The sequence below is a fragment of the Acartia tonsa genome, chromosome 4 (genome assembly GCF_053477335.1).
Source record: "Acartia tonsa isolate MP-2025a chromosome 4, ASM5347733v1, whole genome shotgun sequence".
Classification (NCBI taxonomy): domain Eukaryota; kingdom Metazoa; phylum Arthropoda; class Copepoda; order Calanoida; family Acartiidae; genus Acartia; species Acartia tonsa.
This window is the reverse complement of record NC_137263.1, coordinates 4,976,835-5,002,625: the sequence shown is the minus strand read 5'-3', so window position 1 is coordinate 5,002,625 and position 25,791 is coordinate 4,976,835. Positions and strand designations below refer to the sequence as shown.

The window sequence follows — 25,791 nt, the reverse complement described above, 5'->3', positions numbered from 1 at the left end:
AAACTTCGCTTTTATGAATATTGTTATGCTTGTTATGTTCTGTGTCTCGACTTGTCACAATAAAATAAGAGTAACTAGCTTTTCAAACCAAACCCTATAGAACTTATTTAACAAGGATAGAAACTTTCATGATAATAGTTATTTATCGCATTGTATTATAGACAGCTTTTCGCGGAAAATAAAAAGATTAATACCAGTTTTTTTTGGCAAAAGTTGTATTAATTTTATGATTTTTATTTTAATATTCGTGGAAAATTGTCTGTAAAGCGATGGCATTCATGATTTTTCAGTAGGGCTGAAAACCGGTTCTAATCCAGTATATTAATATGTTTCGAAGCCATACTGGAAAATAAATAAAAAATTTCAAAATCAAACCAACATAACATTAATAATATAGAAAATTTTAATAATAAATGTCTAATGCAAATTTGTTTTAATTGTTGAAAATACAGAACATTATGTAGAATGAGAAATTATAACATGACGAATGCATTAATAAAGCTGATTTCATGATTTGATAATTAAACAGCAAATTTTGATATTAAGTAAAACAAAATTTAATGACTAATACTTAATATAAAACCCACAGGAATATTTTTAGAAATTTGAATGGTCTTTGATAAGTATTTCATATATATTCCCTCGTTTGATTATATGCATAAAAAGTCTTTGGATAATTATAATTTCGTAACCACCTTAATTCTAGCCCCCCCCCCCCTTATATACATTATAAGTTTCTTTGTAAGTAGCGAAGCTCCACTATAGTTACATCGGAAACGTAATTTCAGCCATGAAAATAGATAACAATATAATTTGATTTGTCCGTCTGTCTGTCTTTCATTCAATAAAGCATTGATTTGATCCTTTTGTTTTTTACATCTGAAATATCATAAAAATATTGATCTGATTATTGTTTTCTTGGACTTTATTTATTCTGTTCCTTTCTACCTATGGATGTTACCATCCTTGTTTCTCTTTCTCTTCCAGTTTTGGCGAACTAGATGCATACACTTTGCAAAAAAAAATCATGTTGCAAAACAAAATATAAAAGTCATGCTTAATTCGATCTATTGGACGCCAGCAGACTATACTCTCCCCCCAAAAAAGTTCTACTCTTTTATTGTCCCCTACCTTGTTGCATGTCCAAGAATAATTGTCCCCCCCCTTACGCCCCTCTGACTGCTATGGAAAAAAAATCGACACATACCCCTCCCCATGAATTACCCCCCGACTAAAAACCATATGATAGCCTAGCGCAAAATGAGAGCATGCGATGCATTTTGCATATATTTTAATTTCATATACATATGTACATCCAAAATCCTGGTTCGTCAAGTTTTTACCACCATACCAATATGCACTTAGAAGCAAGTCATTTTTTTGTATATAATATATATTACACACATTTTAATTTTTACGTTAGACATGCATTTTTGTAACTGCTTGTCCTAATTTCGATCTAATATGCACTTGTTAAAAATAATAAAACGATTTGATAAAAAATTTGCGATGTTTTTTGACCTACATTTTAGATATAGCAGCCGCCGCCCACAAGATAAGCTGTCATTTGCAGCATTATCTTGTCGCGGCTGCTAAATTTTGACTGTCCTATAAAAGGTCAGCGTTTCTGCAAACTTATTAAAAAATCCTTAAAAGAGGCCCAGTCAGTCTAAGACAGTCTCGACGGCCCTGGCGCAAAATAATGTCTAACCTCTCCAGTTCTATACGCTGACTTTTATATTTTGATTTTTTAGCAGGGAGGGAGGCGTCGTTGGGCTGTTTATTACACTAGTCACCAAAGTTTTATTATAACGTTTTCTTATTCGTTGGGGGAACAACTTTTTATTGTATTCCTATTAGCTGGTTCAATAAGTTAAGTTTCCAAACGTTTCAACCACTAATTGTAATCTATACAAGGAGTAATTTTGTGTATAATCATTGGGATGTACATCAATTTATAGGCCATTCTCTTATCCCTTTAGATCCCTGCAAATTAGACAGAGTGTATTATCATAGAGATTTTTTCTAATGAATACTTTTAAGATGCACTTTTAACTTATATAAATGCACTTAATTTAAAAATAGTTGGATGTTAAAGTGTCTTTGATTTGGCATTTGGTATTTTAGGGAAGCCTTTGTTTTGGTGTAGGCAACGCTTTTAATTTTAGGGGTAGGGATTAAGTATTACACAAAACAACTTAGAAGTAAAAAGATAAAAGCAATGCGAAGTAGAAAAAGACAAAATTATAAATGAGTCGAGACATAGATATAAGAGAGAGAAAGAGAGAGAGAGAGAGAGAGAGAGAAAAAGAGAGAGATAGAGAGAGAGAGAATAATTGAGAAAAAAGGGGGCCAAGACTAGGTTGAGAGTTATTTATTTGTCTGCAAAATTTATCATGAGTGCGGGAATGTGTTTTTGGGGGCCTCATACATACAGGGATAAGACAATGGCAGATAAATTTATATGCATCCCCAATGATGATACAGAAAAGTACGCTTTCTGTAGATTACAAATAGTGGTTGAAACGTTTGGACACTCAACTTAATGATACAACCAATTAAATTTTAATAAAAGTCCAAAGAGTTGTAAAGCCAACAAATAACAAAACTTTATTGGAAAACTTTGGGGACTAGTGTAAAAACAGCCAAATATCCCCTCCCACGCTGTGATATAATATATAATGTATACTTTTATATCCATGATATATAATGCATTAATAGTTTATTAGTGCACAGTACATGACAAAAAAAACACCTTAATATTTAACAATTTGGATATACAAAAAAATGATTTTTTAAAATGATAACTGAAAAGAATATGAACCTTTCGATAGGATATGTCTGGAGGGCTTAAAGAGCATAGTAATATGCAAAGTAAATAATAGTTATTTATCGCATTGTATTATAGACAGCTTTCCGTGGATATTAAAATGAAAAATTAGATTAAAACCAGTTTTGTTAGCCCGAGGGGTCGAAGGCAAACACTTACAAAACTGGTATTCATTTTATGATTCGTATTTTAATATTTGTGGAAAATTGTCTGTAATACGGTGCTATACATTATTCTTTTTTCGAAGCCATATGCTGTAAAAATTTTATTGAGATTATTATGGAAATAGAATATAAAGTTTATTTCTACTTAATCTAGAATTGGATAAAAAAAGAAAATTATATAAATTATATACATATAAATTATTTTATATGCTCATTTCATGCATTTAATTTTTTATTTGTCTGTGCTAACGCTAATTTATTTTCCCTAATGTCTGCTGGGTGCAAAAAAATAATTATCATAAAAACGTTTCATCAAAAAATTGTCTTATAAATAAAAATATATAAAATTTGTAATTTATTACTGGGTAAAATAATGCAGTAGGGTCTGTATTATAGTGCGCTTGTATAGGCTGTTTGTACACTTATGCATAAAAAGATTGCAATGTATTATAAATATATACTTTATACAGTTTAAATACACACACACAATCATGCACACACACACGCACACAGACATGCACACACAAAAACAGACAGACATGCACACACAATTAAAAGACAGACACAGGACCTGAGCCTACTATATAACTGGTGGTAGAATGAGGTTGCTAGTTTTACTTGTATATCTCTGTCTCGACGTCGAATCTCATCTCTATTTGGCTAAAAACCAGACACATGAGTAGTGCAAAATTTTAGCAAATGTGCAAAAAGGAGGTTGCAAAAATTATTTTCATTCCCCCCACGCCCCGTCTCTTCTTATCATTACTCTTTCTGTTTGTGTCTGATATAAATGGGCCTACCCTATACATGCCTAGGGCCTGTTTTTCACCCCCCCCCCCCAATGCACCAGCCAACCCTCTCTGAAAATTTAATGTGTCTGGGTAGACAGATCTGCGAGACTAGACGGGGTGCGCGCAGCTAATAAATTGGTTTGACGGCAGAGGAATAAACACAAAAAAATAGTTAGAGAACAAGAAGTTGGCTTTAGGGGGGGGGGGGTGTAGTTTGGGGGCTTACAGGGGTGTAGTTAAATAATATACGTAGATGCCACGAACTTTGGCTAGACACACACACACCACCCACCACACATTTATAAAAGTGCACATTTCCCGGGGAAAATCTACAATTCATGCAATGCATACTTAACACCCCCCCCCCCCTTACCTGTCACCCCATCCCCTAAAATATGAAAATTTCGTACAGAAAAATCTCATTGTTTCTCCGATTATCTTATTATATACCCAAGTTGAGAAAATAAGTTTAGGTAATTATAATTGCCTCTCATTTCCTACTTTTAAAATGAAAATCATTACTTTAAAAGTTTCTAGTTGTTTCACCCATAGCCTCTTAGGGAGGTCAGAAAATGGCCTAAAACCACCCTGGGACATTTAAATAGCTAATTAAAATTACAACCCATTCGGACCAGCATTTTCAAAGATCTTTAGCTACAGACAAAAAAACCATACTACTGTATATTATAGGATATTCGAGAGAATGACCACAAGAATGAAACGAATACACATTTCTTTTTAAAGTTTGCGAAAAAAACCACTAGATGCACAGATAAAATAAATATCAATGCATATAGATTTATTATTTTTAAAAGCACTGCTTTTCTACAATTATTAGTCTGTATTTGTTTGAGTTTATATATCTAAACTTTTTCCAGTATGGCGTCGAAACCAATTAATATTAAATAGAACTGGTTTTCAGCCCAAATGAAAAATTATGTATTAGAGACAATTTTTCATGAATATTAAATAAAAAAAAAAGTAATTCTTTTTTTTTCCGTCCATATGAATATCCGCGGAAATCTGTCTGTGATACAATGCGATAAATAACTATTATCTGATAATTCTTCACTTTTTTGTGTATTCCGAGCCATGAATTTGAATATTATCGTTCTTGTTATCTTTCATCAACTCGTCTGACTGAGCTTTGCAACAGGGAGGAGAAATTGGGTTGTTTATTACATTAGTCCCCAAATTTTTTTTTATAAAAACGTTTTTTTTATTGGTTGACATAATAATTTTGGAGACTTTTATGCATTTGATTGGTTGGCTCATTAAGTTAATTGTTCAAACGTTTCAACCCCCAGTTGAAATCCTCTAAGGTGTAATTTTGTGTAAAATCATTGGAGATGAACATCAAACTATCAGCCATTGTCTTATCCCTTTAGATCTCTGGCTGTGCAAACAGGTTTTTTTTCTGAAATTGGTTGCATCTTAATAATTAGCAATGATTTCATGTCTGGATTATAATGACTTTAAAAATTACTAGAAATGCACAGGGGTGCTCCAAAATACCTAAAAATTACTAAAAATGAACAGGTGTGCTTCATAATATCTAAAAGTTACTTGAAATGAACAGAGTATTGCTTCATAATACCTAAAAATTACTAAAAATGCACAGGGGTGCTTCATAATACCTAAAAATTACAAGAAATACACAGAGTGGTGCTTCATAATATCTAAAAATTAATAGAAATGCACAGAGTGGTGCTTCATAATATCTAAAAATTAACAAAAATGAACAGGGGTGCTTCATAATACCTAAAAATTACTAAAAATGCACAGGGGTGCTTCATAATACCTAAAAACTATTGAAATTCAGCTTATACATTTACAGGGATCTAAAGGAAGAAGACAATGGCTGATAAATTAATGTACATCCTCGATGATGATACACAAAAATACCACTTCTGAAGATTACAATAATTGGTTGAAACGTTTAAACACTCAACTTAATGAATCAACCAATCAAATTTTAAGAAAAGTCCCAGAATTTAATAAGCTAATGAATAAGAAAACGTTATCATAAAACTTTGGTGACTAGTGAAATAAATAGTCCATTGTCTCCCTCCTCTCTGGAAAATACCCTTATAAATACTCTTAAGTTTCAATTTATACATTTATTTATGAAAAATATTTTTTTATCAAGACGAACTTTGTATTTGTGCTTTTTAGGAGACCTTAGTCATCATAATTTGATCTGTTTTTATTATTTTTAAAAAGTGCTTAATTTCATTTTATATGTTTTCTATTTTTTGTATAGAATTTAGGGCAAGGCTAAATATTACCAAGGACAATTATGTTTGAGAAATATTACTTAATTATAAAAAATTATTTAAGGGAATTTTTAAAAAGTGTATTGTTATTAGGAAGGGGTTAGGGTAATGAGCGAATATTTATTTTACGGTCGAACATACCCTGACTCATAGAGTAGCTTCACTACTAATGTAATTTTAAATAAAACGTATTATGTATAGCCTGTTAAATGCAAGTGGTATAAATTTAAACTTTATTAAAGGTACTTTATTATTTTTACTTATTTGTATAAAAAGCATGACTGTATATAAGGGATTTTGTTATTTTAATTTTTTTTAAAGGGAATATTTCAATTAGAACTTAAATTCTTAAAACCAAAAAGTAACTTTTATTGTGTTAACTTTGGATTTAAATCTAATTTAAAGGGCCCTTATTTATTAGTTTGTTTATTTTAAAAAAGACTTCATTTATCTGTGTAAGGGTGAATGCCCCATTAGGGTAACAATGCATTTTTGTGGTGCCTACACACACACACACACACAAACACACACAAATTTTGCATATCTTCAATTAAAGGGAGTACACGGGTTTTTTTTAAAGATAAATAATTTTTATTTTATTCCCAAACATTATTTTTAAACTTGAGTTAATATTTTGATTATGACATTGTTAATAAAGATGTTAATATACTCCCTTTAATCCCTCTGCTTGTAATAATCCATAATTTGCTTGCAAAATTTTTGCAACCTCATCGTCTGGCACGAGCAAACCTTACCCCCCACAATCCAATCTTTTCTGCCTCCGTGAAATTAATTTTCCCCCCAAGTTTTTCCCAGTTTTTGCCTTCTCTTTCTAGTGCAGGTGTAATTGTTTCCACTTTAGTTTTTAGTCTCATCAAGTGTGTCTCCCAATCCCCTCTGTCTAGCCGGTAGCAGTTATGCTGTGCGTTCCATTTCCTCGTTATATAATGTACTGGTATAAATACAAATACAATACAAATGACCAATGATAGGCAATTACACAGACTAAAATACCAAAGGCAGGCTAGTATACATTTTAATTGACAAATGGTAGGCCAGTATGCCGTCATTGTATATAGGCACTATAAAAAAGCTTTACCATAAACTATGTTTTAACTCTTCTTTTGAATAATAAAGAATATGTAACTAATAGATTACTAAAGCCAGAATAAACTAGTTTGACGAATAAAACAAATAAAAACCGATGCATTTTTTTTCTTACTAACACACTAATTATCAGGGCTCGTCAGCTGCGCGCCAGCCGCGTGTAAGCCTCGGTGAAATTTGAGGCTGCCGAGCCCAGCAAATGTTTATTATTCTTTGTAAAGTACAAATCCAATATATTAAGTTAATAATTTTGTATTTAATATTGAATGTAACGAAATGTATCTTGTTATACAATAGTTTGCTAAATATGTTCCTTCTCTCTCTCTCTCTCTCTTCCTAACAGGGAAAGGTGGATAGATAAAATAAACCATTCTGTTTTTCTGTACACAATTTACAGCGGGATTATTCTCTAAGAGTAAAACAAAAGAGGGGGAGGAGTCAAATTGAAATAACTGTATGTCCCCACCCCGTGGACCCAGGGTTGGCTTTCAATTGGGTCTTTGAATATCAGCCAATAGCATTGTGAATATTAACAGAGCCAAGACGCTAAAAAAAGGGCAGAAGGAGTTTGCTAGCAGACGAAAAAGGTCCTAAAGACAGGGGCCAGATAGTTGTCTGGGTTATACATCTATACATTCATTTAAAAGTATGAGATCTACTTTTCCAGTATGGCTTACAAACCGATTAATATCTGCTGGATTAGAACCGGTTCTCAGTTATACTGAAAAATCATGTGTAGCATGTATCGGGAATTTCAAAACAGGTTTTAATCTTATAACTTTTTTTATTTGAATATCAACGGAGAGCTGTCTATAATACCATAAGGCATATAAATTCCCATAAACTTATCAGACTAATTTTAATATCTCTTATCTATCCATTTTCTCATATTTTCTCCTGACTCTATCTCAGCCCATAGACAGGCCTATATTTAACCTTCTCAATCCGCAAACATTTTCAACTTCAGTTCCTCCCCCCCCCCCTTCTTAACTTTTGTTATTTCTCTTTCTTTATCTGAGATGAAAGTTTGTTTTACTGGAAACAATTTGAAATACATTATTGATGTGTTTACTTTTTAGTCACAAAATTATTATTAATAAAATCAATCCATTAAAAAATAGTCAGATTTTTATCTGAGTATACTATTACATAAAGTAGTAAGGTTTTAGATCTTGCTAACTACTAAACAAAATAAATTTTCCATTTAAGGGAAGTTGGATGGTTTTGGGCTATTTTATTTCTGATGGTCATGTGATCGCTTTTAGGCTATTTTTTTTTCTCTCTCCATTTTCGAAAAATGTCTTTTAAAAGTATTTATTTATCTATCAACAAGGTTTTGCTTTACTGTGAAGCTTTATATTTTTCTATTGGAAGGGTTGGTTTTGAATATACATGGATATATTGACAGGGGTAAAATTTGTCGTCAATTTAGGTGTCTAACATGGTCATCATTTATTGGTCAGCTTGTTCATCCAGTAGTAGGGGAATGAATGTTGTATCGTTATTTCAGCCAGCTGCGAGTATTTCTTTATTAGACTACATGGAAATCTGGTGCAACATCCAAGTAATGATATATCGATTGTTGGTAGACCCTCCCCCCCCCCCCAAATATGATAAATGTAAAAAAACTTTGTGTGTATATATTATCAGGGAGGGAGGGGACATTGGGCTGTTTGTTATACTAGTCCCCAAAGTTTTATAACACCGTTTTCTTATTCGTTGGCTTAACAACTTTTTGGACTTTTATTGAATTTTTATTTTTTGGTTCATCAAGTTGAAAGTCCAAACGTTTCAACCAATAATAGTAATATATAGATGGATAATTTTGTGTATCATAAATGGGGATATATATCGATTTATCGGCCATTGTCTTATCCCTTTAGATCTCTGGCATTGCTTGCATAGACGGGGAAGCTTTTGGTAAGGTGTATTATGGAACAAAAATAAGAGTACATAAGTTTTAGACGGCGGAGAAATTAGTTTTTTTTCTATATATATATTTTGCTGAACTAGAAACTAAAATACACGAGTTTACAAATTTATTATGAAAAAAGGATTATTTATATACATGTGTATGTTTATTTAAATCGATTAAACCGGTTTGGTAGCTAGGTATGTCTATTTGCGAGATAAGTATACCAATAGAGTATAATAATGTTTTCTTGTTTGTTGGCTTAAAAACCTTGGGGACTGTTATTGAATATTTGTTGGCTGGCACCTAAGTTGAGTGTTCAAACGTTTTAAATACTAATTTTAATCTACAAAAGGGGTAATTTTGTGTATCATCATTGGTGATGTAAATAAATTTATCAGCCATTGTCTTATCCCTTTAGATTCTTGAATAATTAGGCAGGACAAACAAGTGGGGTGCATAGGTACATCTAAAGGGATAAGACAATGGTTGATAAAATGATGTACATCCCCAATCATGATGTACAAAATTAACCCTTGTGCAGATAAATTTGAACGTTTGGACATTTAATTTAATGAACAAACTAATAAAATTGCAGTAAAAGTATTGCAAATTGTGAAGCCAACGGATAAGAAAACGTTATAGTAAATTTTAGGGACTAGTATAATAAACAGCCCAATGTCCCGACTATCCCTGAAATTATTACGCAGGAACATACAAGTGGGGTGCATAGGTACATTACAGCTTTACAATTTAGACTTGTTAGTCATTTATTTGCAGTAGTTTTTTTCAGTGTTCCATCATAACTGCAGAGGTACATCAGTACATTACAGCTTTACAATTCAGACTTGTTAGCCATTTATTTGCAGTAGTTTTTTTCATTGTTCCATCATAACTGCAGAGGTACATAGGTACATTACAGCTTTACAATTTAGACTTGTTAGTCATTTATTTGCAGTAGTTTTTTTAGTGTTCCATCATAACTGCAGAAAAATCACAACTTTGTGCCAATAATAACCATAGCAAAGTATTAAATACCCACAAAAACAAAAGAGCTCATTGATCTAAAGGGATAAGACAATGACCAATAAATTGATGTACATCCCCAATGCAATGGTGATAAACAAAATTATCTCTTTTGAAGATTATAATTAGTGATTGAAACGTTTGTACACTCAACTTAATAAACCAACCAATCCAATTTTAAAAATCCCCAAAGTTATTATGCCATCGAATAAGAAAATGTTATCATAAAACTTTGGGGACTAGTGTAATAAGGAAAGAGTAATTTTTTCATTTTAGTAATTAATTTATGTTTATGAAAACGTATGATAATCTTATTGTTTTAAAAATATTAAATTAAAGTCTTTTTGCAGTGTACGTACTGGGAATTTATTAATGATTCATCCTATGATTAATCTTAGAAAAGTGGTAAACAAAGTTTCACATTATCAAGTTTAGCTAATTAGAATTAATTTTGTATTATATACATCTAAAACAATAGCAGAAATCACCTAATAGTTGTAGGCAGTGGCGTTTAGTAGGGAGGTATCAACACCACCCTTAGAAAGGTTTCCCAACCCCACTGGTGAATTACTGTGCACGCCACTGAGTAAAATGTATTAGAAATGGAATAAAACCATCCTGGAAGCTAAGCTATGTGAAACTTTTCTACAATTGAGAGCTTAATTAATCTTAGTGGACGAACAAAAACCTTACTATTTAACATTAATGTATGTATATATGTAACAATTATGAAAACTTGATTTGAATTTACATTACTTACAACAGATCTGTATTATTTTCTGCTACTTGGCTGTGTTAATATAAGTGACACCATATTGGTTGATTTTCTATGACCCAATAGAAAGGTTGCACAAGTCGGTTTAGATGGAGAGATACAGTTATTTAACCTTTTCTTCCTCTAGTGTTTTACTCTAATTTATGTACTATCTATCTGAAAAAGGTATATTTGAACTTTGTATGAGAAAAGTTAAGAAAATAAACATACAGTACAAATACATAGAAGTCGAGTATTTTTGGAGCTAATAAACATTTAAAAGGTTGCGTGATTTTTCAGAACTACTTTTTCATAAAATACTCGGGGTTGTTTGTCTGAAAGTCTAAAAAAAGTGTCGATGTATATTAGCAATTGCAATCTTTTTTAAGATTACTTAAAATAGTAATTTTAGATTAATTTAAATATACAATTTTTATGTTATACACATGCTGTAACTTTAATGACATTAATTAAAAATTATTCTAATGAAATCGTGACTACTGTCAGGGATCTAAAGGGATAAGACAATGTCCGATAAATTGATGTATATCCATAATAAAGATACACAAAATTATCCCTTCTGTAGCTTTCAATTAGTGGTTGAAATGTTCAACTTAAACTAACCTCTTACAATTTATTAAAAGTCCCCAACGTTGTGGAGTCAACGAATAAGAAAACGTAATTTTAAAACTTTGGGGACTAGTGTAATAAACAATGTACAATCATATGATTACAATTAGTTTTAAGCAAATTAATTTAAATCTTATAATTGTACATTTTTTTATCTGCGGAAAGCTGTTTATAGTACGATACGATAAATAACTATATTTTTTGTAGGACGAGAACGAAGAGGAGCAAAGGAAGAGGTTGCGAGAGACGCGAGACACGAAGGATGGTAAGGACAACCAGGACAAACAGAACCATCAAAATCTCACAATTCCAAATATTCATCCATTTGAAAAGGTAATCGATATATTATTACTTGGATGTTGCACCAGATTTTCATGGACTATGATAAAGTGATGATAGCAGCTGGCTAAAATAACGATACACCCCCTTCATCCCATCTCCTCCCACTCTGCTGGATGAACGAACTGACCATTAAATGAGGTCCATATTAGCAAGCTAAATTGACGATATTTTTCCCCTATCAATATATCCACGTATATTCTATATCCATTATTATACTTTTTTCAATGTAATAAACAGCAAACTCTTTTTTTCATGATAGACAATTGGAGTTATGAATTGCGTATGTTTCCAAGCCCAAAACTTGCTCGGAATCAAACCCTTCATCCCCCCAACAACAAACGAACGGGTCACTTTTTTAGAAATGCAGTCGCAGTGGCTTAAAACAACTTTAAATCTTCTTCCATTTTTCTGAATATCTTTTACTTAAAGAAAGTTAAAAAGAAAGAAAAAATTACATAGTTTTAAGAATTCAATTTTCCAGAAGTGCAAAGCAAAACTCCTTAATGTGAATTTATAGCAACAATGTCCTTCCCTACTATCTTTTGGGGAAAATTATAATATTTGTGATATCTCTTTAGAAACTGTTCATAGTGCCTATAATGACGTCTAACAATACAAATGACCAATTATAGGCCAATACACAGACTTAATTACTAATGGCAGGCCAGTATACATTTCAATTGACCAATGGTAGGCCATTATGACGCCATTTTTTTACGGCACTATGAAAACCTTTACCTCCGTATATATAAGGTTGGAGTATGTTTAGTTTTAGTAGCACAAGGCCCTGCAGGATAAAACCTTAATGCTTAAGTTAGATAATAGATTGGAAGCTTTTTATAGTGCCTAAAAAATGACGTCATACTGGCCTGCGATTGGTCAATTAAAATGTATATTGGCCTGCCATTGTTAATTCAGTCTGTATTTTGGCCTATCATTGGTCATTTGTATTGTATGAGGTCATTTTTTTATAGGCATTAAAAGCTGCTTCATTTGATTGTGTTAAGGGGTTTATAAATGTTGTACTTGCAAAATGTGGGATTTTACCCGATGCAGTTATCAAGGGCCCCAAACTAGTCAGTAACAGAGAGAGGGCATCCAGGGAGGGAGGGGACATTTGACTGTTATTACACTAGTCCCCAAAGTTTTATAATAATGTTTTCTTATTAGTTATTTCAACAACTTTGGAGACTTTTATTGATTTTTGATTAGTTTGTTTAATAAGTTGATTGTCCAAACGTTTCAACCACTAATTGTAATCTACAGAAAGGGTAATTTTGTGTATTATCATTGGAGATGTACATCAATTTATTGGCCATTGACTTATCCCTTTAGATCCCCTGGATGGCATCTCAAAATAAAGAGATTCAAAGCTCTGAAGGTAAAAGAGAAAGGACAGAAAAGGGGGGGGGGGAGATTGAAAATGTTTGATATTTAGGCAGGGAGAGAGGGGACATTGAGTGGTGTTTTACATTGGTCCCCAAAGTTTTATAATTTTAATCCTATTCGCTTAATAACTTTAGGGACTTTTAATGGATTTTGATTGGTTGGTTGAGTGTTCAAACAGAAGGGGTAATTTTTTGTGGAAGTATATAAATTTATCGGTCATTGTCTTATCCCTTTATATTCCTGATATTTAGGTATTAGAATGAGGGGAAGGTAAAGAAATTTTGTGTGAAGAATGAGCTCAAGTGCATTACAAACTTTTAGCAAACTTTCCCTTTTTCCTTCTTTGCAAAAATATTTTCTCAGAGTTCTTTCTTATAAATGCATTTTTTTTGAGAAATACTTTAGATATTCCAGAATTATTGCACCCCGAAGTGAATAAGTGATTTTCTTTTCAACAAAGATGATAACCTTCAAAAGAGTAAAATTAGATTTATTTTGTGCATTGAATAGCAGAGATAGAGAGAGAGGGCAATGGGCTGTTTATTAAACTAGTTCCCAAAGTTTTATAATATCACATTCTTAATCGTTGGCTTAACAAATTTGGGAACTTTTGTGAATTTTGATTGGTTGGATTATTAGGTTGTGTGTTCAAACGTCTCAACCACTAATTTTAATTTACTGAAGGGGTAATCATCATTGAGGATGTACATTAATTGATCTGCCATTGTCTTATCCCTCTAGATCCTTCATTGAATAGATGTGTTTATTAAGGTTCTTCATCCAGCGGCAGCTTTGGGTCAGATTGTTGATCCACGGCAGCTGTTCCCCTGGGCGCTTGTGCCGCACCACAACTATATCCAGTCCCTGGCACACATACAGCTGCGCATCATGCTCGACCAGCAGCAGTTGCAGCAGCAACAACAGCTGCAAGCCCAGCAGCAGCTGCATCATCTGCAACAGCTTCCGCAGCATCAACAGTTTGGGCTTCATCATCAGCTGGCCAATTCAAGATGGCCGCCACTTTTGGCGGGAAATGAGAGCAGAAGGTTACCTGACAATTTGTCCCCACCTGTCAGCCAAGGTGAGAATTTCAATCGGGTCATTAAATATCAGCCAATAGTATAGGGATCAAACTAAGTCGCTACAAAAGAGCAGAAACAATTTGCTAGCAGACGAAAAATGTCCCCAACAGGAGGATCTAGGTAAATGTCTGGGTTATACATCTATATTTGTAGAATTATTCTTTTTATTAAAGTAACTTAAAATTATTTTATATTTCAAAATTTGTAATTAATTAAATTTCACTTCGATGATTATTCAAAAAACAATTTGTTTATATAATGAATGGCTGTCTTTTTTTTCTGTAAACCTAGAAATCTTAATTGCAGTACTACATTAAAAATCTGATGAAATAATTGTTGCAAAAAGTGTAAATTTTGCGCTAAGCTGTAGACTTTGTATGTTTCATGATGATTGATTGCTTTTACTTAACAATACATATACAGAGAGGAAGGGAGGGAGGGGACATTGTACTGTTTATTACACTAGTCCCCAAAGTTTTCTAAGACTGTTTTCTTATTCGTTGACTCAACAACTTTGAGGACTTTAATTGAATTTTGATTAGTTAGTTCATTAAGTTGAGTGTCCAAACGTTTCAACCACTAATTATAATCTACAGTATGGGTAATTTTGAGAATAATCATTTTTGATGTATATCAATTTATCGTAGGGAGAGGACAATGGGACCTAAATGTATTCCCCCCAATAATTATTTTTGATATATATAATTTCAAAGTTTAAATTTACATAAAAGATAAATTCCACTCAATTTGCATTATTTTTTCATGTAAAAAATTATTTGTTAAATTATTCTATAGGTGCTATGGGTGGAAATTAACATTTTAACTGTTGATATTTTAATAAGATAATTATGAAATAATACATAAACCCTACATGTCAAAATAGCAATTAAACATGTACCATTTAGTCTAGGCTGGTAATTTTAATTTCGTCACTTGCAAGCAAAGGGTGAAACCAGACTAATAGAGTTAATTTAGAGTATTTTTTCTTCTTTTTTTTACTTTTTTGATGATACTTGAATCATAATAAAGCTACCATACAAATCTTCAGGTAAAGAGGGGACATTGGACTGTTTGTGTTTATTACAAGGTTTTCTTATTCGTTGGCTTAATAACTTTGGGGACTTTAATTGAACCTTGATTGGTTGGTTCATTAAGTTGAGTGTCTAAACGTTTCAACCAATAATTTTTATCTACAGAAAGTACATCAATTTATCGGCCAATTTCTTATCCCTTTAGATCTCCGATAATTTCTAAATAATTTGTCCACTAGCCAGACGTTATTGTATGTTTTATGGTTATAGCAGTTTTACATGCGACAATTCTATGGTTACTTTTTGCATACTTTTATTTTTTTAAATACACCAATGCAAAGAGAAAAAATTTGATTGATTTGCGAAATTGGTGTTTCAATAAGTACATAATTTATCAAATAGAGTCATTTTTCATTGTAAGCATCGCGACTTTGTAATTTGTTCTGTTATTAAAAGTTAAAACAGTAAAAAAAAATGTTTTTTTTCCTTTTTTCTAAACAAACCTTTTCAAAAATTTCTAAGGCACGCACAAAAGGTTTTTTTTCGCCCATTTATATTCGCTGTGAGAGATAACTTTTATTCAGTATGGGCTATTAAAGATTTGCATATGTTATTTATCGCATCGTATCATTTACAGCCTTCCGCGGATATTAAAATAAAAAATTGTAGGATTGAATTAAGATTAATTTTATGGTTTTTAATTTACTATTCGTGGAAAATTGCCTGTAATACAATGCTGTAATAGATTTTACAGTATCACTGCTAACCGGTTCTAATCCACCGGATATTAATCGGTTTGAAAGCCATACTCAAAAATAATTTATTCCAGCAACAATTTACAAGATTCAAATGATTGAGTAAAATGTATTTCTTCAAAATATTTCAATAATGTTTAAGGTCCTTGATCCCAACTAATAAGAACATGAAATTGATCTCCAAAATATTAAGAATATTGTAAAAAATTGTCTGTGTAATTTGAAAATTCATCCCCATGAGATTAAACAAATCATCCAGCCTTGGGGTGCCATGTCCGAGCCTTGCAAACATAAATTAAAATTGGCCAAAACTGCAATTAGCATTTGTATATGTATTCGATATTATTATTAGTTGGATGTTGCATTAGATTTTCGTGTACTCCTATAATGTGAAGCTTGACGATGACTAAAATAGCGATACCCACCATTTACCCCATCCCGACCCCTCCTACTGGATGAGCGAACTGACCAATAAATGTTAGCAAGCTAAATTGGTGACAAATTTTCCCCTGTCCATATATCCACGTATATCCTGTATCCATTGTATATGTACATATTTAATCTTTTCTGCCACTTTTTTGTTGTGTTTTAAGCCCCTAAAGGTTGTTATTATTATATACTTATGTGTTAAAAATTGCATATGTACAAAAAAAAACCAGGGTGTGAGAGAATATAGGGAATTTTATTACACTAGTCCTCAAAGTTTTATCATAACGTTTTCTTATTCGTTGGCTTAACAACTCTGGGGACTTTTATCGAATTTTTATTGGTTGGTTCATTAAGTTGAGTGTCCAAATGCTTTAATTACTAGTAATAATCCACAAAAGGGGAAATTTTGTGTATTACCATTGGAGATGAACATAAATTTATCAGCCATTGTCTTATCCCTTTAGATCCCTGACAGAAAACCAAGTGTAAAATATGTATGTATGTCTGTCGGTACAGCTGCGCCACTAGACTATCCTATTACATAAAGTAGTAAGCTTTTTTGTCTGTAGCGAAGGATCTCGCTAACCGCTGAACCGATATGGCTCTACTTTACAGTGAATCTCTCATAGGTCTATTGAAGGTTTTTAACTATTTTTGGGGAGGGTATCTATCTAGAACATTAGATACCTAACTGCCTTTATAATTCGTTTAAGAACTATGATTTTCTACCTTTGAAAAAAATTTTCTTGCCTTTTTGATATCTAAAATGTAATAAAGTTTGATGTTTTGAACCAAACAAAGAAAGAAAGGATAAATTTATATAGGTTAACTATGTAGAAAGTATTTTCTTCAAAACATTACTACACAATTTTATTTTACAAGTTGTAAAAAGTTGAACTAAATTTCGTATTCAAGTGCATTTCTTTTTTATCTCCTTCTCTCTCAGATATATGTATCTCTCTCTCTCTCTCTCTCTCTCTCTCTCTCTCTCTCTCTCTCTCTCTTTCTTTCTTTCTTTCTTTCTTGCAGTGTCCAGATAAATCCAGGGTTAGCATAAAGATATCAAGAATAAAGATAATTTTCTTAAAATTGCCAAAATAAAAAAAATTATATTAGAAATTTATCTCATAGAAAACTTTAAGTAATTGTTCAAACTTACTTAGAAATAATATAATATAATAACAAAAAAATCAAACCTCCAATTTCTTTCAGTAAAAGTTTCATTGAAAATCCTTTATTTCGTCGAGCTTTATTTTTGTTTATTTTAATCTATAACCACGATATAGTTATAACTATTTAGTATGTTGTAGATAGACCTTTCTTTTTTTCAATATGGGTTAGGTTATAACACCATATTGGAAAAAGGTATACATTAATAATGTTTTATACTAAAGCAGCTTATAGTGCCTAACAAAAAATAACGGCATACAATACAAAAGACAAATGATAGGCCAGTTTATTTATTACCATTGGTCAATTACAATGTATTTTTATTTTATGACATCGTTATTTATTAGGCTTCCTTTATACCTGACTTTGTAAAATAAAGTTGTATTCAGGATGCATCATATCTACTCCCCTACATTTATATGCAGCTCAGTTGCATCCAGGGAGACAGGGGACTTTTGCCTGTTTATTACACTAGCCCCCAAAGTTTTATAATACCGCTTTGTTTATATTTGTAACAAATTTGGGGACTCTCATTGAATTTTCATTGGATGGTTTATTAAGTTGAGTGTTCAAACGTTTCAACCACTAATTGTTATCTACATAAGGGATATTTTTGTGTTTTCATCAATGGGGATATACATTAATTTATCGGCCATTGTATTATTCCGTTAGATCCCTGGTTGCATCCCATAGTTTAGAAAAATTCAGTTTGTTTCTGCAATTAGGGTGAGTTCGTCCTCCCGTCTGTCCGTAACGTATAGCTCTCACGTAATTTAAACCAATGAGAAATTAAGAAAAATAGCATCTCTATAATCAAGTCTCAAAAAGCTAGATATAAAGAAGTTTTATTAAAGAATATTTTGACTATAAAATTTCAATTTTATATTTTTTTGTTTGATATATTAAGCTTCGCTTTTATGGATGGTATCCTACTGGTAGTAATCACATTTAATACATAAACAATGGTTAATCTTTAAATTAAATCAACTAATAAATTATGAAAGCCTCTAGAATAATTCATTAATGGAAAGCCTTTTAAACTTTTCATAAATTTTGGGTATTATGTCTGTGTGTAATTTTTTTTGGAATTTTTGCACATTAGAAATTATGATTTTGCGCGTCGACATATTTGTGTGTGTATGTGTGTTTGTGCTTGTGTGTGTGTGTGTGTGTGTGTGTGTGTGTGTGTGTGTATGTGTGAGTCTGTGTATGCACAGAAACTTGGCCTCGAAGGAAATTGGATGCGAAATTGAGAATAACGTTAGTGCATCGCAACTGTGCTCAACTTTCGTCATCCTGAAAATAGAACAATTTACTCAAGCAAAATATGAATTTATTTCTAGGGGATCTGTTTTAAAAGGGGTGTAGAAATGGCATAAAAAAAGCCTAAAACCACCCTGGGACTGTTTTCAAAGGGGTGTAGAAATGGCATAAAAATAGCCTAAACCCACCCTGGGACTTAATTACTTAATTGAAGCTTACTAAAAAAATTAAATTCTGTAGTTATCGAGATCTTAAGCTACAGACAATACAGACCTTACTACTACTACTACCTTATATTATAGGATAAGAAAATGCTTTAAAAAATCATGAAAATTTACAAAAATCTAATTATTCTAAATAGAAGTTGGTACAATTGTTTTAACTGTCTGTAGCATAATATCTCAAAAACCACGAGACCTGTTGGGTTCCCCTTTACAGTTAGACATCTCATAGTTCTAAAAAAGGTTTCTTTTTAACTACTTTAGAAAATAGCAGTTTAACCTACCCGAAAAAATCCCCAGCAAAAAAAAATTAATTAAAGGTGGTTTGTTTTTTTCTTTAAGGTGCTTCAATTGGCTCCTAGAGGCAAATTCACTTAATATTTATATTATTATTTTTATTTTTTTATATTATTTTTTTTGTGAAATTCTAAAATGAACAATCATATATCAAACTTGAATTTTATACTGCAATTGTATGGCGCCTATTGAGAGAATGAAAATGAGAGAGAGAGAATGAGAGAGAGAGAGAGAGAGAGAGAGAGAAAGAGAGAGAGAGAGAGAGAGAGAGAGAGAGAGAGAGAGAGAAGAGAGAGAGAGAGAGAGAGAGAGAGAGAGAGAGAGAGAGAGAGAGAGAGAGAGAGAGAGAGAAGGAGAGAGAGAGAGAGAGAAGGAGAGAGAGAGAGAGATAGAGAGAAAGAGAAAGAGATAGAAAATAATAGAATATTTTTTGGTTGAAGGAAAAAGAGACAAAGAAAAGAAATATTTAGATAAAGAATAAAGAATAAAAGATAGAAAAAAAAGAAAAAATAAAGAAAGTTAAATAGAATAAAAGATTTTCAACAGAAAAGACAAAACTTGTTGAAACTACTTAATTCAGATATGAAATTGATGATCAAGAGATTTGCAAAATTTATAGTTTTTGCATCAAGAAACTTAGAGAAATATGAAGTGCATTTTAGCTTGATAATGTTGGGTTACTCCTACTCCCGCCATAATTAAACTAAAACCGGTATTAATTATGATTTAAATGAAAATATGGAAGCTCTTTGTCGTGCCTATAAAAAAATTACGTTATGCAATACAAATGACCAATGGTAGGCCAGTATGACGTCATTTTTATAGGCACTATAGTCTTGAAATATCAGCATTTTGATAACATTTTTCATTTTAGGTAAAGATGGTATGAGTGAGCATGGAGGCGACCTTCCAGTCCTACCCCTGCTGGGACACCTTCACCGTACACCCCATGTCTTTGCTCCGCGACCCCGCGAACATTCTCCCATCCACCTGGGGCCCCGACCTCGCAGTGGTGGCGAGTCACGTGACCAATCTCCCACGACGCCGCACAGGCCACGAAGCAGCGGCGGTGACCAGTCGCCTGTTTCCGGTAGCGGAAGCGCAACCAGGTATATGGATCAGTCTCCGTTGTCCCTGCTGTCACGGCCGCGGGAACAGTCCGTGTCGCCGGTTATGTCGGCGGCCGGCAGTCATCATGGCGGCCATGCTTCACTTCACGGCGGTAACAGAACTGGAGACTTGACTTCAACCCCAACCAGCAACAGCGAGGAGTCCTCCTCCATAAGCCGACACCAGGATACCAAGCCGCCGGTCTTCGACGAGGCCATGGTGGGGGTGGCCGCCGTGCTGGCCGCATCCGGGCTGGCCGAGAAGAGTAAGCTGGAGGTGTTGAGTGTTGTGGAGAGACTGGTAGACAGACTTAAACGGGCGGAGATGGAGAAAGTTAGTGCGGCTTTACAGCTCAAAGGTATTTCATGCATTTTCGTAAACATAGTTGTAAAAAAAATATTCATGACTTTTATGCTTTGCAAAATGCTAAACTTATGAGAACAGCATTTAAAGTTGTTTAGCTTAGTGATATAATTTAAGGTTTTTGCAAAGAGTACATTCATCTTTTTTTTATGCATTTTTTTGAGAAAAAAATATCTCATTAGTTTCTTTGGTAAATTTTGTTTATAAAATAAGACCTTCCAGTTTTTCATTATTTAACAGGAATGTTACTATTCGATTGCCGCGAAGCTTAATCTTTCTTTTAAGTTAAATAAAGGGAATTTAACAAAGAAAATAACTAATTGTATAAAGTAGATAGTTTTTTTGTCTGAAGCTTAAGATCTTGTATTAAGTAAGCTTTACATATTTCCTGCGATGATTTAAGGCTATATCTTTAATTGAATTAAAGTATGGGGGTGGTTTTAAGTTATTTTTCTATGTCCTCTCTGCCCCTCAGATGCTAGGGGCGTAGCTGCTAGTAAAGTAATAACATATGAAATGTTAAGCTATTTAATTTATATTAGCCCTAATATTAAAATTTAAAAGCATGTTATCAAAAATACAATATAAAAATTATACCAATACATGTATTTTATGCTATGACTCTGGCTCGTAAAAATATTCATACAATTTTTGTTTGTTCAGGAATGGAGGAGCGGATCTCCAGCCTGGAGGCAGAACTTGAGAGAAACAAGAACTGTAGCCCCACAACAACACAATCTAATACAACAACAAATAACAACAACAACAACAACAGTAGCAGTAGTAAACAAGAGGACGAGACAAGCTCTGACGGAGGCATAGAGTCGGGCACAGAGGTAGACGGAGAAATTGTTTAAGCAGACTTGGGAGAGAGTTATATCATTATATGCCAAGCCAACCTTTATACACAGTGCAGTGGTGCAAACTCAACACTGTCTATATTCATATGTATGTACATTCGTATGTGCATTCAGCGATAAAAAAAAGTAGAATACGACGACTATAACTATAAAAAAACTTACATGGTACATAACCAAGTTAGACATTTATTATTTTGTTCAATATAGTTTTGTTTTATTTTTAAATTTAACCAATGATAAACCCTAATTTATTGTTTAATTATATGTTAATAATTAATAAGCATTTTCTGTCCTACTTTCTTAAACCATAACTAGAGTTAATTTTTAGTAGTAATTATTACCAGGGAGAGAAAATTTTTTTTTTGCATTATGATGCATAGTTCTACTCCATAATTATGCAAAATTTTTGCAAACATTTTTGCTACAGGTGATTTTTTACCAACCCTAGCACAACAAGCTCATATTTTTCTGTGTCAATTTATCGATATGTCTGCCGTAGGGGGGGGGGGGAGATAATTGCAAATTTTACCCTTCTCTTTAAGTCCATAATTTTTGCTGATTAGATTTCTGCCTTCTTTTCCAATTAAGTATAAGTGCACTAAGCCCCTCCCCCATTAGTTTCACCCTTTTTTACTACTCCTTCTCTTTCTGCTTTCAGACTTTAAATGTCTAGACTGTTTTACGCACATCTAAGTACACACACACACAAACACACACACACACACACACATACTTAGACACACACACACACAAACGAAAATTTGCAAAAGCGAGACGTTGACAGATATAGAGGTGTATATTTGATTGGGGTATTGGGGGAGGGGGGGGGGGGTGCATAATGAGTCTTAAGGAATAAAATCAGATTGAGACAATTTTAAACCAAGATATGTAGCGTTGAGAAGACAAACTCCTCTGGATTTAACCAAAAATAAATGTAAAAATGAAAAAAAAATCACTTTTAGGATAAGATAAAATTTTTACTGATAAAACCAAATGTTTAACTTGTCAGATATTTGCTTATATTTGTTATAATATCATTTTAATTTTCTAATTGTTTCTATTAAAATAATTGTTAATTTATTATAAATTCTATTTCTAGCTTTCTTAGGACTCAAAATTTATAATGTACAAAATGTTTAGGTATTTTAATGTTAACTTTTAAAATTTGATAGTATATATATTCTAAAATTAAATTTATTTTTGATAAATAAAAAAAGTCCATTTTTAAATTATTATTTAAACTTTGTTGAAATTATTAAAAATTCTGTTTAAAGAAAATTTGCTAAATATTATAATTCTTAAATCAAGGTTAGGTTAGGTTAGCTGCGATTAAGTATTGTAGGTGCAGGGTTAAGAGTTCCCATAGGGTTTGGCCAGTTAAGTTAAGATCAGGGTCGGGGTTATGCTATACTTTTCTTGTAGAATAATAATTATAGTGAATTTTCTTATAAAATACAAAAGTATATTTAAATGAAATGAAACTCTTTATAGTGTTTACAAAAAGTTATGTCATACAATACAAATGACCAATGATAGGCCACTACACAGACTAAATTACCAATGGCAGGAAAATATACAATTTAATTAACCAATGGTAGGCCCGTATGACGTCATTTTTATAGGCACTGTAAAAGGTTCAAAAGAAATATAATTGTTCTTTCTTTAACAAATAAATTTACCTATTTTGAGATTACTTAAAGTGCATTATGGCAATTAACAGAGATTTAGTGATACAAATTATAAATATAAAAGAATATAAATTTAGATTCCATTAAATTGATAAAAAGAGTAGAATAAACATTTTAACATATTTTTTTCTACACAAAATTAAGTAAAAAAAAAATTGCTTCTACTCTTTTTATTACTTTAAGATGTTCCACTAATTGTATTATGAAAGTGTATATAATAGTTGTTTTCTGATTACGAATTGTAAATATAAAATCCGTGTACCCACAAAATTTAGTTGATCGAGCTCTTTCAGTGTTTAAAAAATTTAGTCATTGCATTTATGAATGTTTTACTAATTCTATTTTCTATCTTGATGTAAATGTTTGTAGAGTAGGAGACCAGCGAATTTTGACTTGTTACAGTTCAGATACAGGACCATAGAATTCTTTCAAAATTTAAAGTAAAAATCAAATATACTGTCAAAAAATAAATTTCACTTTCGGCTGGGCGAATATTTTTAGAGTGACTTAATCAGTCCAATTTTTCAAGTAAAATCGCTTTGAATGAGGTATATTACTTAGTTTTTAAATTTAATTTTTGATGGTATTTCCTTTCATATTATGTTCTTAGCTAGCGTCTGTACTGCAACAGGGCAAAATGTGTGGACCCCCTGCTGTAAATGTAAATAATATTTTATATTATAATCCAAGTGCCTTACCATTCAATTATATTTGTCATGGATGTTTTTAAAATAATATTTTATGTTATTAAAACTGGACCAATTGTATATTATGTAGGGTTGGGCCTGATGCCAACGCCGGATATCATGCAAATTAGCCGGATATCCGGTATCCGGATAATTTCAAAATCTGGTATCCGGCCGGATACCCGGCCAAACCCTAATAATATGAAAAAGTAACTGCAATATTAATCAAAATTTATTTAAAAGTGATAAAAAATTGTATTCCACAAAAGTTTGATACTGCAGATACTTTTAAATATTAAAGCTACCCAGAATATTTGGCTCCAAATGTAAAAAAAAAACACTCTGATTGTCCAAAATTAGTTTCTACCAGTGGGTATCTCATTAGGTTCTAATTAATATTAATATATAGATATATATTGTATGGCCTATTAAACTAATATTTTGTATAGTGAGCGCGCGATGCCGCGCTATAAATGTCCATTATTTTCTTGTGGTAAATGTAAAAAATATAAATAAAGTATGCTTAGATGTTAAACAGTGTGTTCCTTTTTGTTAGATGCGCAGCTACTCTCCAACTTAAACTCCTGTCCGAATTTAGTTGAAAAAATTACATTATAGACTCTCTATACAAGTCCAATTTAAAAAAACAAGGATGACAAAGCGAAGCGCTGAAACGGTAGGACAAACAGACATTAACACTTGTATAGTGTCAGAACTGAATAATCAGAATATAAATGTATAAGAGTCGATGCAAAATTGTAAGTAAATTTGTTGAAAAACTGCTTGATACAGAATAATGTTTATTGACATAATTACATTTTTAGGACTTAAGTATAGAGTTGCTTCGCTTATAATATTGTACTTTATTGTCCTAGGAATCAGTATACTAAAAATCAGATCAATCGGATAATTAGATCACATAAAAATTTGTTGTTAAAAAAGTAAAAAAAAATCAACATGTTTAAAATGGACGTACGGACATTTTGGTGATGATTATAGAGTTGTTACGCTTTTTAAATCGTACCTAACTACTAGAGGAATCACCATGCAAAGCTTAAAATCGATAGGACAATTCTAAATGCCTAAATTAACGAAAAAAGCTATCCGTTACGGACGGACGGACCGATCCTAATTATAGAAAAGCTTCGCTTTTAAAAAAAAGGTTATATATCAAACAGAAAGATGACACACTTTTAATTGCAAATCCTTATAATAAAGTAAAAGCATTAATGTATGCATGTCTGAAGGATCTCGCTAACAACTAAACCGATATGGTTCTCCTTATCAAAGTAGCTTCTTAAAGTCCTAGGAAGGTTTATAACTATTTTATATGAGGGTATCCCCACCCCCCTCATTTTTTTCTTTTTATAACTAAAATTAAAAGTGGGGAGGCAGGGGCGACTTCCCCTATCCAACCTTAAGTGCCCCTAGACGCCTCTAGGTGCGTAACGCTATTTAGTGTTTGTTTGTGTGTGTAATGTGTGAAACTGGTCAATACAACCTCAGTCCACTATCTTCATGTCCAAGCAGCAGCTGTACACGCTAAAATCTTTATATGAAAGTAACAGGATGTGTACCTGTCTGTACAAAAGATTTAGATATGGTTCTCCTTTGC

General features: G+C 32.3%; 1 protein-coding gene across 1 annotated transcript in view; it reads left to right on the top strand.

The window, feature by feature from the left end:
- LOC145315752 (uncharacterized) overlaps positions 1-24,711 on the top strand; it is an 80,772-nt gene extending 56,061 nt beyond the window's left edge. Inside the window, exons 8-11 of the mRNA XM_080155800.1 lie at positions 11,698-11,823; positions 13,993-14,302; positions 20,344-20,937; positions 21,606-24,711. Of these exons, the coding sequence (XP_080011926.1) occupies positions 11,698-11,823; positions 13,993-14,302; positions 20,344-20,937; positions 21,606-21,799 (1,224 nt within the window). The 3' untranslated portion in view covers positions 21,800-24,711. The remainder of the gene's footprint in view (positions 1-11,697; positions 11,824-13,992; positions 14,303-20,343; positions 20,938-21,605) is intronic.
- The last annotated feature ends 1,080 nt before the right edge of the window (positions 24,712-25,791 follow it).